General features: G+C 48.5%; 1 protein-coding gene across 6 annotated transcripts in view; it reads right to left on the bottom strand.

The window, feature by feature from the left end:
* Window positions 1-17061, bottom strand: part of LOC121304932 (MAP/microtubule affinity-regulating kinase 4-like) — a 43191-nt gene that overhangs the window by 10851 nt on the left and 15279 nt on the right. For all 6 annotated transcript variants that reach the window (XM_041236376.1, XM_041236370.1, XM_041236372.1 and 3 more), the window contains exons 4-11: window positions 8617-8665; window positions 8338-8403; window positions 6371-6441; window positions 5347-5403; window positions 4583-4819; window positions 3771-3890; window positions 3209-3308; window positions 399-511 (exon numbers count right to left, since the gene is read on the bottom strand). In XM_041236376.1, the coding sequence (XP_041092310.1) occupies window positions 399-511; window positions 3209-3308; window positions 3771-3890; window positions 4583-4819; window positions 5347-5403; window positions 6371-6441; window positions 8338-8403; window positions 8617-8665 (813 nt within the window). The remainder of the gene's footprint in view (window positions 1-398; window positions 512-3208; window positions 3309-3770; window positions 3891-4582; window positions 4820-5346; window positions 5404-6370; window positions 6442-8337; window positions 8404-8616; window positions 8666-17061) is intronic.

Raw genomic sequence — 17061 nt, 5'->3', positions numbered from 1 at the left:
CACGGCAATAAGCCTCCTATTGCACAGCAGTGTTGTCACCCACTCCAGGTTTTACTAGGTGCTTGATTAGCCACAGTGTGTAGGTGACAAGCTCAGGTGTCTCTAATTATTAAACTGACAGTAAAACCAGGAATGGATCAAACTGCTATGCAACGGATGTCTAATTGTCATCTCTGACGGGAAAACTCAGTACTGCAGACTGTCTTCTATAGAGCACCCCCCCCCCCCTGTGGTGAAGCTCAGTACTGCAGACTCTCTTCTATACAGCACCCCCTGTGGTGAAGCTCAGTACTGCAGACTAAATTCTATACAGCACCCCCCTGTGGTGAAGCTCAGTACTGCAGACTAACTTCTATACAGCACCCCCCTGTGGTGAAGCTCAGCATGCAGTCTCTCACCTCTTGGTTCTTGTGCCCCAGCAGCAGGTACGTTGCTGTCAACTCGTTGTATTTCTGATTGGTCAAAGCGTCTCTGATCTCTTCACGAGAGTATCCCATCCCCACCATCACCTCTGAGAAAGAGAAAAGAGAGGTGTTCAGAGACACACCACAGTGTTGAATAGGGCAGTGCAGACCTGTCTGCATCACTATCCTGCAGCTTCAGAAACCTCAATACTCTGACATCAGAGTGAGGAGGGGTAGGGGAGTGTGGAGTGGGAGGGGAGTATAGAGGGGTAGTGGAGTGTGGAGTGGGAGGGGAGTGTGGAGGGGTAGGGGAGTATAGAGGGGTAGTGGAGTGTGGAGTGGGAGGGGAGTATAGAGGGGTAGTGGAGTGTGGAGTGGCAGGGGAGTGTGGAGTGGGAGGGGAGTGTGGCGGGGTAGAGGAGTGTGGAATGGGAGGGGAGTGCAGAGGGGTAGAGGAGTGGGAGGGGAGTGTGGAGGGGTTTAACAGGGTGGTAGGGTAGGGTAGTGTGCAGGGGTAGGGGAGTGTAGAGGGGTAGGGAAGAGAGGACTGGTTTAACAGGGTAGTAGGGTAGGGGAATATAGAGGGGTAAGGGAGTGTGGAAGGGTAGAGGAGAGTTTAGGGGGTAGGTAAATGTGCAAGGAGGGATGGTATAGGGGAGTGTGCAGGGAGGGATGGTATAGGGGAGTGTGCAGGGAGGGATGGTATAGGGCAGTGTGCAGGGAGGGATGGTATAGGGGAGTGTGAGGGAGGGATGGTATAGGGCAGTGTGCAGGGAGGGGTGGTATAGGGGAAGGTGCAGGGAGGGATGGTATAGGGGAGTGTGCAGGGAGGGATGGTATAGGGGAAGGTTCAGGGAGGGATGGTGTAGGGGAGTGTGCAGGGAGGGATGGTGTAGGGGAGGGTGCAGGGAGGGATGGTATAGGGGAAGGTGCAGGGAGGGATGGTATAGGGGAGGGTGCAGGGAGGGATGGTATAGGGGAAGGTTCAGGGAGGGATGGTATAGGGGAGTGTGCAGGGAGGGATGGTGTAGGGGAAGGTTCAGGGAGGGATGGTGTAGGGGAAGGTTCAGGGAGGGATGGTGTAGGGGAGTGTGCAGGGAGGGATGGTATAGGGGAAGGTTCAGGGAGGGATGGTATAGGGGAAGGTTCAGGGAGGGATGGTATAGGGGAGTGTGCAGGGAGGGATGGTATAGGGGAGTGTGCAGGGAGGGATGGTATAGGGGAAGGTGCAGGGAGGGATGGTATAGGGGAAGGTTCAGGGAGGGATGGTATAGGGGAAGGTTCAGGGAGGGATGGTATAGGGGAAGGTTCAGGGAGGGATGGTATAGGGGAAGGTTCAGGGAGGGATGGTATAGGGGAAGGTTCAGGGAGGGATGGTATAGGGGAGTGTGCAGGGAGGGATGGTATAGGGGAAGGTTCAGGGAGGGATGGTATAGGGGAGGGTGCAGGGAGGGATGGTATAGGGGAGTGTTCAGGGAGGGATGGTATAGGGGAGGGTTCAGGGAGGGATGGTATAGGGGAAGGTTCAGGGAGGGATGGTATAGGGGAGGGTGCAGGGAGGGATGGTATAGGGGAAGGTTCAGGGAGGGATGGTATAGGGGAAGGTTCAGGGAGGGATGGTATAGGGGAAGGTTCAGGGAGGGATGGTATAGGGGAGTGTGCAGGGAGGGATGGTATAGGGGAAGGTTCAGGGAGGGATGGTATAGGGGAAGGTTCAGGGAGGGATGGTATAGGGGAAGGTTCAGGGAGGGATGGTATAGGGGAGTGTGCAGGGAGGGATGGTATAGGGGAAGGTGCAGGGAGGGATGGTATAGGGGAGTGTGCAGGGAGGGATGGTGTAGGGGAGTGTGCAGGGAGGGATGGTGTAGGGGAGTGTGCAGGGAGGGATGGTATAGGGGAGTGTGCAGGGAGGGATGGTATAGGGGAAGGTTCAGGGAGGGATGGTATAGGGGAGTGTGCAGGGAGGGATGGTATAGGGGAAGTGTGCAGGGAGGGATGGTGTAGGGGAAGGTTCAGGGAGGGATGGTGTAGGGGAAGGTTCAGGGAGGGATGGTGTAGGGGAAGGTTCAGGGAGGGATGGTGTAGGGGAAGGTTCAGGGAGGGATGGTGTAGGGGAGTGTGCAGGGAGGGATGGTGTAGGGGAGTGTGCAGGGAGGGATGGTGTAGGGGAGGGTGCAGGGAGGGATGGTGTAGGGGAAGGTTCAGGGAGGGATGGTGTAGGGGAGTGTGCAGGGAGGGATGGTATAGGGGAAGGTGCAGGGAGGGATGGTGTAGGGGAAGGTTCAGGGAGGGATGGTGTAGGGGAAGGTTCAGGGAGGGATGGTGTAGGGGAAGGTTCAGGGAGGGATGGTATAGGGGAAGGTGCAGGGAGGGATGGTATAGGGGAAGGTTCAGGGAGGGATGGTATAGGGGAAGGTTCAGGGAGGGATGGTGTAGGGGAAGGTTCAGGGAGGGATGGTATAGGGGAGTGTGCAGGGAGGGATGGTGTAGGGGAAGGTGCAGGGAGGGATGGTGTAGGGGAGTGTGCAGGGAGGGATGGTATAGGGGAAGGTTCAGGGAGGGATGGTGTAGGGGAAGGTGCAGGGAGGGATGGTATAGGGGAAGGTTCAGGGAGGGATGGTGTAGGGGAAGGTTCAGGGAGGGATGGTGTAGGGGAAGGTTCAGGGAGGGATGGTGTAGGGGAGTGTGCAGGGAGGGATGGTGTAGGGGAGTATGCAGGGAGGGATGGTGTAGGGGAGTGTGCAGGGAGGGATGGTGTAGGGGAGTGTGCAGGGAGGGATGGTGTAGGGGATGGTAATTGTCACCGATGCGTTTGGCGTCATTGTAATCCTCCTGTGGTTCCAGGTGTGGTTTCAGCTCATCCCCCTCATAGCCAGTGTTGATCCACTTGTCATTCATGATTTGCTGGTGGGACTCAGAGAGACAGAGAGAGATACGATAGTGATTATTCTGGGTGAGAACAGCGACATGGTACCCTGAATATATCAGACAATGTCCTGAGCCGAGACAGGACCAGTAACACCTTACAGAAACTCCCTTCCGTCCCACATGCATGCACAAACAAATACCTTTATTCGTGTCTGTTTCATTTAAACGTGTTTTTAGCAGGTTTAGATTGTAAAGTTTTTTTTGTGTTTTTGTTTTTAAAACAATGTGGAGGTTACATAGCTTTGGAATGTCATTGTTTTCTATTAGCATTTCAATACTAATAGAATGTTGATAACTGTCAGGTATCAGATGGAGATTACATCACACGCTAGCTATGCATATTATATACACATCTAGTCCAGGCTGCTGTGTGAAATACAAGCAGGCAGTAAGCCCACTGGTGACAAATCCACTCTGCACTGCAGTTCCCCTCCTCACCTCCAGGGTGCAGCGCTTGGTTGGGTTGAGCACCAGGAAGCGGCGCAGGATGTTCTCACAGTCAGTGGACATGTAGAAGGGGACGCGGTACTTCCCTCTGAGCACCCTCTCCCTCAGCTCCTGCAGACAGACACACAGGCAGGCAGACACACAGAGACACAGAGAGAGACAGACACACACACACACACACACACACACACACAGACACATAGACAATGAGACAGAGGGACAGACATGCTTGTTACAACAGCAAGACACTCCTGAGTTCCTACAGCAGCACTGAATTCATATAGTGCCTTTCACAAACTGTTTCACTCAGTTTAGTTTCAATAACACTGATGAAGGCACTACAGCCCAAAATGCTTGTCTGCTTGATTCAGTTTATATAGACCTCTATACAGCTCTGCAGTGTTGAGATCTCTTTCCTATAGACCTCTATACAGCTCTGCAGTGTTGAGATCTCTTTCCTATAGACCTCTATACAGCTCTGCAGTGTTGAGAGTGGAGTTCTCTTTCCTATAGACCTCTATACAGCTCTGCAGTGTTGAGAGTGGAGATCTCTTTCCTATAGACCGCTATACAGCTCTGCAGTGTTGAGAGTGGAGATCTCTTTCCTATAGACCGCTATACAGCTCTGCAGTGTTGAGTGGAGTTCTCAGTCCTGCAGTGTTGAGATGACCCCTCCCCTCTACCCCTAGCCCTACCCCTCCGTTTGAGGGTCTGCCCGTCGAGCCGCTGGCTGACCAGGGGAATGTGCAGGGACTAACCCATAGCCCCTCCTCTCCCCTCCCCTAGCCCACTTCCCCATTCACCTTGAGGTTCTGCCCGTCGAAGGGCAGTGATCCGCTGACCAGGGTGTAGAGGATGACTCCCAGGCTCCAGATGTCCACCTCAGGCCCGTCGTATTTCTTGCCCTGGAAGAGCTCGGGGGCTGCGTAGGGAGGCGAGCCGCAGAAGGTGTCCAGCTTGGAGCCCAGAGTGAACTCGTTGCTGAAGCCAAAGTCAGCGATCTTGATATTGGAGTCAGCATTGAGGAGCAGGTTCTCAGCCTGAGAGAGTGAGAGTGAGAGAGAGAGAGAGAGAGAGAGAGAGAGAGAGAGAGAGAGAGAGAGAGAGAGAGAGAGAGAGAGATTATACAGAAGAGCCAGTGTAATAACACTGCACAGGGACTGAGCATACACTGTGACAATAAGCAGAGTTGACATTATCAGGAGTTTAACCTGACAAACCAAACTACTACGTACAGAGGGGAGAGAGGGAGAGGGATTTCGAAATGGAGAGGAAGAGTGAGATGGAGGAGAGAGGGGGAGATACAGCAGGGGAGAGGAGAGGGGAGAGGAGAGAGGCAGACGGAGGGGAGAGGAGAGAGGAAGAGGAAGATGGAGGAGAGAGGAAAGAAGAGAGGAAGAGGGAGAAGAGGAGAGAGAGGGGAGATAGAAGAGGAGGGGAGAGGGAGAGGAAGAGGGAGGAGAGGAGAAGGGAGATAGAGGAGGACAGGGCAGACAAGTGAAGAAGGGGAGAGGAGATATCCACTCCCTTGTCTGGAGGTACAATCTGTATTGAGACCCCGCCTCACCTTGAGGTCCCTGTGAACGATGTTCTTCTCGTGACAGTAGTGCACAGCCGACACGATCTGCAGAGAGAGAGAGTGTGAGGGAGAGAGATAGAGAGTGTGTGAGGGAGAGATAGAGTGTGAGAGTGTGTGTGAGAGAGAGATAGAGAGTGAGGGAGAGAGAAAGTGTGTGAGAGAGTGTGTGAGGGAGAGAGATAGAGAGTGTGTGGGGGAGAGTGTGAGAGTGTGTGAGGGGAGAGTGCGAGAGAGTGTGAGTGTGTGGAGAGAGACAGCGAGTGTGAGGGAGAGTGTGTGTGAGAGTGAGGGAGTGTGAGAGAGTGTGAGAGTGTGAGGGAGAGAGTCAGAGTGTGTGAGAGAGTGTGTGATAGAGACAGAGTGTGAGAGAGAGCAGGCTGGTATGGAAGGTCTCACTGTTAGTGCTGCACAAACTCATTATTAGATTATTCAGATCGAGCTCCACAGAAACCAGACGAGGATCGCTGGCGATTCACCACTCAGACTGAAAGGACTGAATAAACAGCTGCTCTGGTTTGTGATGGCTGCTGCTTTTCTTAGGCCAGAGATACACAAGTGATTTTTTCTTGTCAATCGAGTTGTTACCATACACCAGGACTGTTTCCAGCAATTCACTCGCGTACCTGTGTGTGCTCACCCAATGAGATTCCATTTCTTCTCACCTGATTTCACTCTCCATTTTGTTAATTACCTAATTAATTAATTAATTAATTAACTGTCAATTAGCAACAGCAATTCAGTTGTCAATATCTGTCGTCAACTAGAATTTAACAGCAATCCAAGCAGCTGTTTCTTCTGTCATTTCACACTAATAGTGAATCAGCCTGAATTTCACTCTCAGTGGTGAATCAGCCCACTTGACAGCAGAGACCCTAGTCTGTGGAGCTCGATCCGGACAGTCGAATGATAGGCTCTGCACACTGTCACATGATCTCTACAGGAAACAGGAAGTCTGTTCACTCAGGGTGCTCCTCAGATACTCTGAGGAAACTAGGGTCAGGGTCGGTCTCACCTGTCTGAATTTGGATCGTGCCTCTTTCTCCTTCATCCTCCCATGAGATACGAGGTAGTCAAACACTTCACCTGCCGAGAGAGACACAGAGATCAGAGAGAGGGACAGGGAGATAGACAGACAGAGACACAGAGAGGGACAGGACAGAGAGAGAGAGAGAGAGAGAGCGAGAGAGACTTTTGAGATCCTTTAATGAAACATTAAAAATAAATCTAATAAGCCATAAAACAATACAAGAAAAATTAAAAATCCTTCTAAAACACTACTATAACTATAAAAAAATACACTAAGAAGACCAATTAAAAACTTTTCCCTTTTTTTTTTTTAAGTTAACACACAAACAATTGAGAACCCCCCCCCCCCCCCCCCCCCCCCCCCGGAGTCAGTGAGCACACAGAGTCTCCCACACACCACAGTCTGGAAACCTGCCAGATTCCTGAAACCACCTCCCCAGCTCAGTCAACCCTGGCCCCAAAAATTGATTTTTCCTTAATTTCAAAATGGCCAGTTTGGCCTGTCCAACAATAACCTTAATTAAAAGGCTCCTGCCTCTTGTTCTGACACTGTAGGGGACACCGAAAATAAACAACTCTCTGCTGAATGCCACCCCTGGAGACTGCAGGAGATCCTGCCGCAGCTCCTTCCACAATCACTGTAGGCGTGAAAGATGGTCTCCTCCTGTCCACAGAAACAGCACTCGCTACTGACACTGGGGTCAACGCTATGAAGAAACCTTCCCGTACTCACTGTACAGTAGAGAAGCCTCCACTGAAGAGCCCCACCTCTCTTAGACAGGGGTAACTTATACAAAACTCTCCAGATAGGCCTTAAATTTAGTGTCAGTAAGCCCCTCCATTTAGTGTCAGTAAGCCCCTGCAGCTGCCTGAAATGGGCTGTCTTGACATGGAGGCGATAAAGCTTTTTGCTCTCAATGCTGTGGAGAGCCTGATCTTTCTCCCTTTCGATACTCAGCAGACCACAGCTGCTGCTTTCTGGTTCTATTGTTCCAACTGGAGAGATGAGTATTGCTAACACTCTACTCCACGGACAAGCCGTCATCCGGCACACAACCTCCCCAACCCCGCTGAATGAGACAAACACACACCCGGCAAACAAACACACAAACAAACTACTATATATATCAAATTATTATTATTGCAAGCCCCGCCCACAATCCAAGAGAGAGAGAGAGAGAGGAGACAGCGCTCTATAAACTTGATAAAGCAGCTGAACATTCTTTTCTTTCCCATGTGTTCCTGCCCCAGAGCAGTCTGTGTGTTTGTTGGTTCAGCCTCTGACTGTGTAGATACTTCCTGGGCCTGCATGAGAGTGTGTCTCCTCCCACACCTCTGTGTTAGGAGAGCCCTGTACTCTCACCACCTCCCTGACCCCCGCTGGCGTACTGCATGATCAGGTAGAGAGTCTGTACCCCCCTCACTCACTCCCGCTGGCGTACTGCATGATCAGGTAGAGAGTCTGTACCCCCCCTCACTCACCCCCGCTGGCGTACTGCATGATCAGGTAGAGAGTCTGTACCCCCCTCACTCACCCCCGCTGGCGTACTTCATGATCAGGTAGAGAGTCTGTACCCCCCTCACTCACCCCCGCTGGCGTACTGCATGATCAGGTAGAGAGTCTGTACCCCCCTCACTCACCCCCGCTGGCGTACTGCATGATCAGGTAGAGAGTCTGTACCCCCCCTCACTCACCCCCGCTGGCATACTGCATGATCAGGTAGAGAGTCTGTACCCCCCTCACTCACCCCCGCTGGTGTACTCCATGATCAGGTAGAGAGTCTGTACCCCCCCTCACTCACCCTCGCTGGTGTACTCCATGACCAGATAGAGAGTCTGTCTCCTCTCACTCACCCCCACTGGTGTACTCCATGATCAGGTAGTCTGTACCCCCCTCACTCTCCCCTGCTGGCGTACTCCATGATCATGTAGTCTGTACCCCCCCTCACTCACCCCCGCTGGCATACTCCATGACCAGATAGAGAGTCTTATCCGTCTCGATCACTTCAAACAGCTTCACTGCAGAACACAACGAAACAGAGTTACAATGTTACACAGCACAACACACAAACACAACGCAGGATGGGACTGTTGTGTTACTGATGTAGTGCTGGTAAAGTACATGTGTGGTAGTGGTATTGTGCTGGTGTAGTACTGATATTGGACTGGTGTGTTATTGATATTGGACTGGTATTGCACTGGTGTGTTACTGGTTTTGTGTCTGCAGCTCACCTATGTTGGGATGATTCAAGCCTTTCATTATCCGCACCTCCCGGAAGAGCTGGAAAAAAAGAATAGAAAGTTAGAGAGAGAGAGAGACAGAGCGAGAGAACCGGAGAGAGAGAGAGACAGAGAGAGAGAGAGAGAGACACACACAGCCTCCATACACCCCAGAAAGATGACAGATCATATAAAGAATGTCCTCAGCAAGTCTCATCATAATCTAACATGCGGTTCACTTGATACACTTTCAGATATAAGCGTGACAGACAGACAGACAGACAGACTCCAGATTCAGATCCTCTCCTCTTGAGCTGAAGAATGTCCTCACCATCACTTAGTATTAAACAGTTCAATCTTTATAAAAAAACCTACAAGAGATCAACACCATGTGGGTGCACCCCCCAGCACAGCATCACGACTGCACACTCACACACATGCACACACTCACACACACTCACACACACTCACACACATGCACACACATGCACTCACTCACATACATATACACTCACACACATGCACACACCTATGTACACAAACATATACACACATAAACATATGAACACACAAACATGCACATTTACACCTATGTGCAAACAAACATGCACACATATACATGTACAGACACAACCAGTAACATGAGACTAGATCACTGTTACCTGCACTACCTCCGTAGTGTTGCGATACAGAGAGACAGACAGCCGTCGAACAGTGCTGTGATACACAGACAGACAGACAGCCTCTGTACAGTGCTGTGATACACAGAGACAGACACACAGCCTCTGGACAGTGCTGTGATACACAGAGACAGACACACAGCCTCTGGACAGTGCTGTGATACACAGAGACAGACAGACAGCCTCTGTACAGTGCTGTGATACACAGAAACAGACAGACAGCCTCTGTACAGTGCTGTGATACACAGAGACAGACACACAGCCTCTGTACAGTGCTGTGATACACAGAGACAGACACACAGCCTCTGGACAGTGCTGTGATACACAGAGACAGACACACAGCCTCTGGACAGTGCTGTGATACACAGAGACAGACAGACAGCCTCTGTACAGTGCTGTGATACACAGAGACAGACAGGCAGCCTCTGGACAGTGCTGTGATACACAGACAGACAGACAGCCTCTGTACAGTGCTGTGATACACAGAGAGCCAGACAGACAGCCTCTGTACAGTGCTGTGATACACAGAGACAGACAGGCAGCCTCTGGACAGTGCTGTGATACACAGACAGACAGACAGCCTCGGTACAGTGCTGTGATACACAGAGACAGACAGACAGCCTCTGTACAGTGTTGTGATATACAGAGAGACAGACAGAGTGGGTCAATTGCAACGAACTGAAAGCAGCGTACTAACTGGGGATGATCCCATGGTTAGTACGCAGCTCTGTACTATACTAGCACACAAGTTACATACCAACTGCAGCGAACTTGGCAGCTGAATTTAGTCCCCAGCTGCGTACTATAAGAGATCTCAATTGCAACGAACCCCAAAATAACTGCTGCTGCCCTCTACAGGATACTAAGTATGAGACTAAGTCTAACCCTTTCTATAGTCTAACGATTTATAGTACCAGGTACCTGTACTTTACATATAAAAGAACACACTGAATAATACACTGAACAAAAATATAAACGCAGCATGTAAAGTGTTGGTCCCATGTTCCATGAGCTGAAATTTTCCATATGCACAAAAAGCTTATTTCTCTCAAATTTTGTGCACAAATTTGTTTACATTCTTGTTAGTGAGCATTTCTCATTTGCCACGATAATCCATCCACCTGACAGGTGTGGCATATCAAGAAGCTGATTAAACAGCATGATCATTGCACAGGTGCACCTTGTGCTGGGGACAATAAAAGGCCACTCTAAAACGTGCAGTTTTGTCACATACACAATGCCACAGATGTCTCAAGTTCTGAGGGAGAGTGCAATTGGCATGCTGACTGCAGGAATGTCCACTAGAGCTGTTGTCAGAGAATTGAATGTTCATTTCTCTACCATAAGCCGCCTCCAACGTCGTTTTAGAGAATTTGGCAGTACGTCCAGCCGTCCTCACAACTGCAGACCACGTGTAACCACGCCAGCCCAGGACCTCCACATCCGGCTTCTTCACCTGCAGGATCGTCTGAGACCAGCCACCCGGACAGCTGATGAAACTGTGGGTTTACACAACTGAAGAATTTCTGCACAAACTGTCAGAAACCGCCTCAGGGAAGCTCATCTGCGTGCTCGTCATCCTCGCCAGGGTCTTGACCTGACTGCAGTTTGGCATCGTAATCGACTTCAATGGGCAAATGCTCACCTTCGATGGCCACTGGCACGCTGGAGAAGTGTGCTCTTCACGGATGAATCCCGGTTTCAGCTGTACCAGGCAGATGGCAGACAGCATGTATGGCGTCGTCTGGGCGAGCGGTTTGCTGATGTCAACGTTGTGAACAGAGTGCCCCATAGTGGCGGTGGGGTTATGGTATGGGCAGGCATAAGCTACGGACAACTAACACAATTGCATTTTATAGATGGCAATTTGAATGCACAGAGATACCGTGACGAGACCCTGAGGCCCATTGTCATGCCCTTCATCCGCTGCCATCACCTCATGTTGCAGCATGATAATGCACAGCCCCATGTCGCAAGGATCTGCACACAATTCCTGGAAGCTGAAAATGTCCCAGTTCTTCCATGGCCTGCATACTCACCAGACATGTCACCCACTGAGCATGTTTGGGATGCTCTGGATCGACGTGTACGACAGCGTGTTCCAGTTCCAGCCAATATCCAGCAACTTCGCACAGCCATTGAAGAGGAGTGGGACAACATTCCACAGGCCACAATCAACAGCCTGATCAACTCTATGAGAAGGAGATGTGTCACACTGTAAAAGGCAAATGGTGGTCACACCAGATACTGACTGGTTTTCTGATCCACGCCCCTACCTTTTTTTTAAGGTATCTGTGACCAACAGATGCATATCTGTATTTCCAGTCATGTGAAATCCATAGATTAGGGCCTAATGAATTTATTTCAATTGACCGATTTCCTTATATGAACTGTAACTCAGTAAAATCTTTTAAATTGTTGCATGTTGCGTTTATATTTTTGTTCAGTGTGTGTATATATATATATATATATATATATATATTATATATATATATATATATATATATATATATAGATATATAGTATATATATATATAGACACACACACACACACATACATATATATATTTTTTTTTTCTATCATTGCTGGCATTGCAAAATATTCATGTAGCATTGGAATGAGTTTCTTGACATTATAACAGTATGGAAAACTTTACCCCCACTCTGATCAAATCGCTTCCACAGCGAAAAAATACTACAATTACTGTTGAAAGAATTTATTACAAATATCAATAAGCAATTCAGAATACATTTTAAGCCGTAAAGTAATTATGTATTACCCACATGGTACAGAATTGCATTTAATATATGAGTAATATATTTTTAAGTTATATATAACAGGCTGTTTGTATACTTGTGCCAAAGTATGCTTTTAGTAGCCACTGCTACATATTGCTCTCTTGTATAGTGGATTGGCGCTGTACCTGCTGTGCTCGAGGTACTGGGTTCAATCTCTGCCTGTGCAACGTATTTTCTTTTTTTATATTTAAAATAAATCAATAAATATTGTATTCAATGTTTAGACTACATACAACACCAAACAAGTTTGTGCCTGCATTTGGGGGGGGGGGGGGGGCTATTCAGTATTTGTTGTCACATAAATATTAAATATACCCTTTCAAGTTTAAAACTTAAGCATGAATAAATCAAAATAAATCAAATAATTTCGGTGTTTAGGGTTCGTAAAACAAAACAAAACAAAAAAAACCAACCTTTACGAAAAACCACACTTTTAAAATATAATTTGTACCAATCGCGCAGATTTTGAGCCCCGGCCCTCTTCAGTTCCTGTTTGGAAGTGCACCAAAACAAACCACGATCCTTAGTACCGTACTGAAGCTGGGGATCAGCTAGTCCCCAACTTTGTTCCGCTTCTTTTTTCGTTGCAATTGGTACTAAGTTAGTACGCAGCTCTGTACTAATTCTGCAAGTTTGTTGCAATTGACCCACAGCCTCTGTACAGTGCTGTGATACACAGAGACAGACAGAGAGCCTCTGTACAGTGCTGTGATACACAGAGACAGACACACAGCCTCTGGACAGTGCTGTGATACACAGAGACAGACACACAGCCTCTGGACGGTGCTGTGATACACAGAGACAGACACACAGCCTCTGTACAGTGCTGTGATACACAGAGACAGACAGACAGCCTCTGTACAGTGCTGTGATACACAGAGACAGACACACAGCCTCTGTACAGTGCTGTGATACACAGAGACAGACAGACAGCCTCTGTACAGTGCTGTGATACACAGAGACAGACACACAGCCTCTGTACAGTGCTGTGATACACAGAGACAGACACACAGCCTCTGTACAGTGCTGTGATACACAGAGACAGACACACAGCCTCTGGACAGTGCTGTGATACACAGAGACAGACACACAGCCTCTGTACAGTGCTGTGATACACAGAGACAGACAGACAGCCTCTGGACAGTGCTGTGATACACAGAGACAGACAGACAGCCTCTGGACAGTGCTGTGATACACAGAGACAGACAGACAGCCTCTGGACAGTGCTGTGATACACAGAGACAGACAGACAGCCTCTGGACAGTGCTGTGATACACAGAGACAGACAGACAGCCTCTGGACAGTGCTGTGATACACAGAGACAGACAGACAACCTCTGTACACTGCTGTGATACACAGAGACAGACAGACAGCCTCTGTACAGTGCTGTGATACACAGAGACAGACACACAGCCTCTGTACAGTGTTGTGATACACACAGAGACAGACAGACAGCCTCTGTACAGTGTTGTGATACACAGAGACAGACAGACAGCCTCTGTACAGTGTTGTGATACACAGAGAGACAGACAGACAGCCTCTGTACAGTGTTGTGATACACAGAGAGACAGACAGACAAATAGACAGCCAGTGTCTGTACAGTGTTGTGATACACAGAGAGACAGACAGACAAATAGACAGCCAGTGTCTGTACAGTGTTGTCATACACTCAGTAACCTGAGTTAAACAAGGTTCTTGGCAAGCCTCATCGCAACCAGACCAGTGATACTCTGGATGCATGTAAAACTTTACATTGTTTATGACTACCAGACAAGACTCGGCAGAGAGAGAAAGAGGTTTGTGGATTGAGGACTATGAAGTCAGACTGAGGGGCAGATGAATCGGCTCCAGTGTGTGACACTGTGTGAGGCTTCATCGGAGAGACAGCCAGAGTTACACCATCAGCACTGTGTAACAAGAAACACCGCAAGCAACACACCAGCCTCTCACTCCTGACTCCCACATAACTCACACCAGCCTCTCACTCTTGACTCTTATGCCAGACTCTCACACCACACTTATGCACACACTTATGCCAGACTCTCACACCTTCCTCTGGAGGCCTGAGCTCTAATCTAGGTGACACAGACAGACAACAAGCTCTCCACTGTCTGATTCAGGATGGCACTGAGCAGCAGCTGAGTCAGCAAGGTCAGCAGGCTGTTGGATTAACAAGAGAGACTCCAGACCTACACACACACACACATTCACTGCAGCCAGACTCACACACAGTGCAGACACACACACACACTATAAACTGCAGCCAGCCTCACACACACTGCACTCACACACAGACATGCTGCAGGCAGACACACACACTGCAGAGATATCCACACAGAGACTGTCAGTGTGTTACGTATTTGTTTAATAGCTGAACAGTTCATTTCAGTTCATTCAGCAGTATCTCTTAGTAGTTCAACACAATCTCCAGTTTCACTTTGTTCCGCGCTGCCCTCCTCAGTTCAACTTGTGTCCAGCCCTTTCTCTGTGTGCGTTTCCCTGTGTGTGCGCGTGCGCTGTGGGTCTCTGTGCACTATGTGTATCTGCAGTGTATTTCACACTTGGTTTTTAATGCAGAACTGCAACAGGGGAAGTTTCCAAACATTCAGTTTAGATATCTCTCACACACACACACACACACACTCGTGGGACACAGTAACTGAAGAACACACTGAATAAACTTTATAAAAGTTTCCCCACAGTGAAAGCACAGCATAGTGTGATGAAGCAAAGTGAAAGCAGGGTAAAGCACAGAGAGGCATAGTAAAGCATCTTAAAAACATGGTAAACTATGGTAAATGCACAGTATAACCATTATAAGAGTTACTTAAGAAAAACTGTGGTAAAGAGTGAGGAGTGGGAGAGAGATTGAAACAGGCAGACACACATTACACTGGAACACTGCTTGACTCTGTAACCAGTGCGACAGTGGAGAGACTGGACCAGAGACACGTTGCATCCTCCTCTGTACAGAGAAATACACTGAAGAGGTATCGGAGACCACAGATCACTATTTCTGTGCGTCTGCTGCATTAACCCTGGCAATGCCAGTCATGCTAATGAAGACATCTGAATGTGAGTCAGGAATCTCCTCGCTGTGCTTTGCAGCCTCCTCAATGCAAGAGCACAGCACACTCAATACATCTGCTCTGCAGCCTCTTCAGTGAGAGAGCACAGCACACTCTCAATATATCTGCTCTGCAGCCTCTTCAGTGAAAGAGCACAGCGCACACTCAATACATCTGCTCTGCAGCCTCTTCAGTGAGAGAGCACAGGACACTCTCAATATATCTGCTCTGCAGCCTCTTCAGTGAAAGAGCACAGCGCACACTCAATACATCTGCTCTGCAGCCTCTTCAGTGAAAGAGCACAGCACACTCTCAATATATCTGCTCTGCTGCTTATCTTGTTTTGATATTTGATAATCCAAGAGAGAGAAAGGGGGGGATGAGAGAGAGAGAGAGAGAGAGAGAGAGAGAGAGAGAGAGAGAGAGAGAGATCTCAGATGCTCTTGTAAGTAATAATAATCAGGCAATCCCTGGTTCATTCCCCAGGCACTGTGACATCACTGTTGCTATGGAGACCCTGTTAGACTATGCCAGCACCCCAGGGACTGAGTGCACCCCAGGGACTGATGGGCACTCAGCATCCTTATCCCACAATCACCCTGCAACATGTAAACAGAAAGAAACAAACACACACACACACAGAAAAGAGACAAATACACACACACAGAAAAGAGACAAACACACACAGAAAAGAGACCAACATACAGAAAATATACAAACCCACACACAGAGAGAGAGAGACAAACACACACAGACAGACAAAGAGACAAACACACACCTCTTTCTCTCAGTGTTAGACACACACCGACACCTCGTTTCTCTCAGGTTGTAGAGGTGTTGTTGTGATCTCTGATGCAGCATGGTTTAATTGTTTCATAAACCACATCATTTTTGCTTAACAATGGCACAAAACAGGAAGGACCGATTGTATGCAGACTTATAGGACAGAACGGTCATACAGCCTGAACACAGCACTTGAAATGTTTTTACCAATTAAAATGTTCCCCTCCCCCGCTGCTATGCCATTGCAGAGATGTAGCGGAGGCAGTCGCACGTAAATCACACTTCATATTGCACCATATATCTAGAGAAACACTTTTCCAATTAACACCAAACTTGGTATTAACATTATTTAGAATATGTATTAGAATATCAATCAGATTCTGGTTCATTATCTTCTCTGTGCTTTTACCAGGGGATACCAAAGCAGTACACTATGAGAAGGGATACCAAAGCAGTACACTATGAGAAGGGATACCAAAGCAGTATACTATGAGAAGGGATACCAAAGCAGTACACTATAAGGGATGGTTCATTATCTTCACCATGGTTTACTACACTGTGCTGTGATTTTGCCAGAGGGATACCAGCTGATAAAGGGGCACTGTTACTTTAAGAGAGAGCAAAGTTGAGTGATGTGATGGAATTCTGAAGTGGGTGGGGGGGAGCAGCTATCCATCCAGCTTTCCAGATAGGCACACAATGGGACGGCTAACCCAGGGGTCCTCAAGAGCTCAATGGAAGGGCGAGAGAGAGAGAGAGAGAGAGTAGAGAGCAAGAGAGAGCAGAAAGAGGAGAGAGAGAGAGAGGGAGATGGGGTGGAGAAAGCTCAAGAGTTGTCCTTTTCCCATAAGTGGGAAAACACAGAGAGAGAGAGAGAGAGAGAGAGAGTCCCCAGTAAGCTCTCCTTGAGAGATACATGACAAGGACCCCTTCCCTGGAGAAAGGACGTATCTGTGACATTAAAAGGACAGAGAGAGAGAGAGAGAGAGAGAGAGAGAGAGAGAGCGCAGTTGTACTGTTCCTGGGGAAGGGAGCTAGTCTGTTCTGCTCATAGATGTGTAATTTTTAGTAATGTTTATTTGTTGTATTGTAAGTTGCTTTGTCAATACTGTACTTGTAATATAATC

This window comes from Polyodon spathula, chromosome 40 (genome assembly GCF_017654505.1).
Source record: "Polyodon spathula isolate WHYD16114869_AA chromosome 40, ASM1765450v1, whole genome shotgun sequence".
Classification (NCBI taxonomy): Eukaryota; Metazoa; Chordata; class Actinopteri; order Acipenseriformes; family Polyodontidae; genus Polyodon; species Polyodon spathula.
The sequence above is the reverse complement of the archived record's forward strand: the minus strand, read 5'-3'. Positions and strand labels throughout refer to the sequence as shown.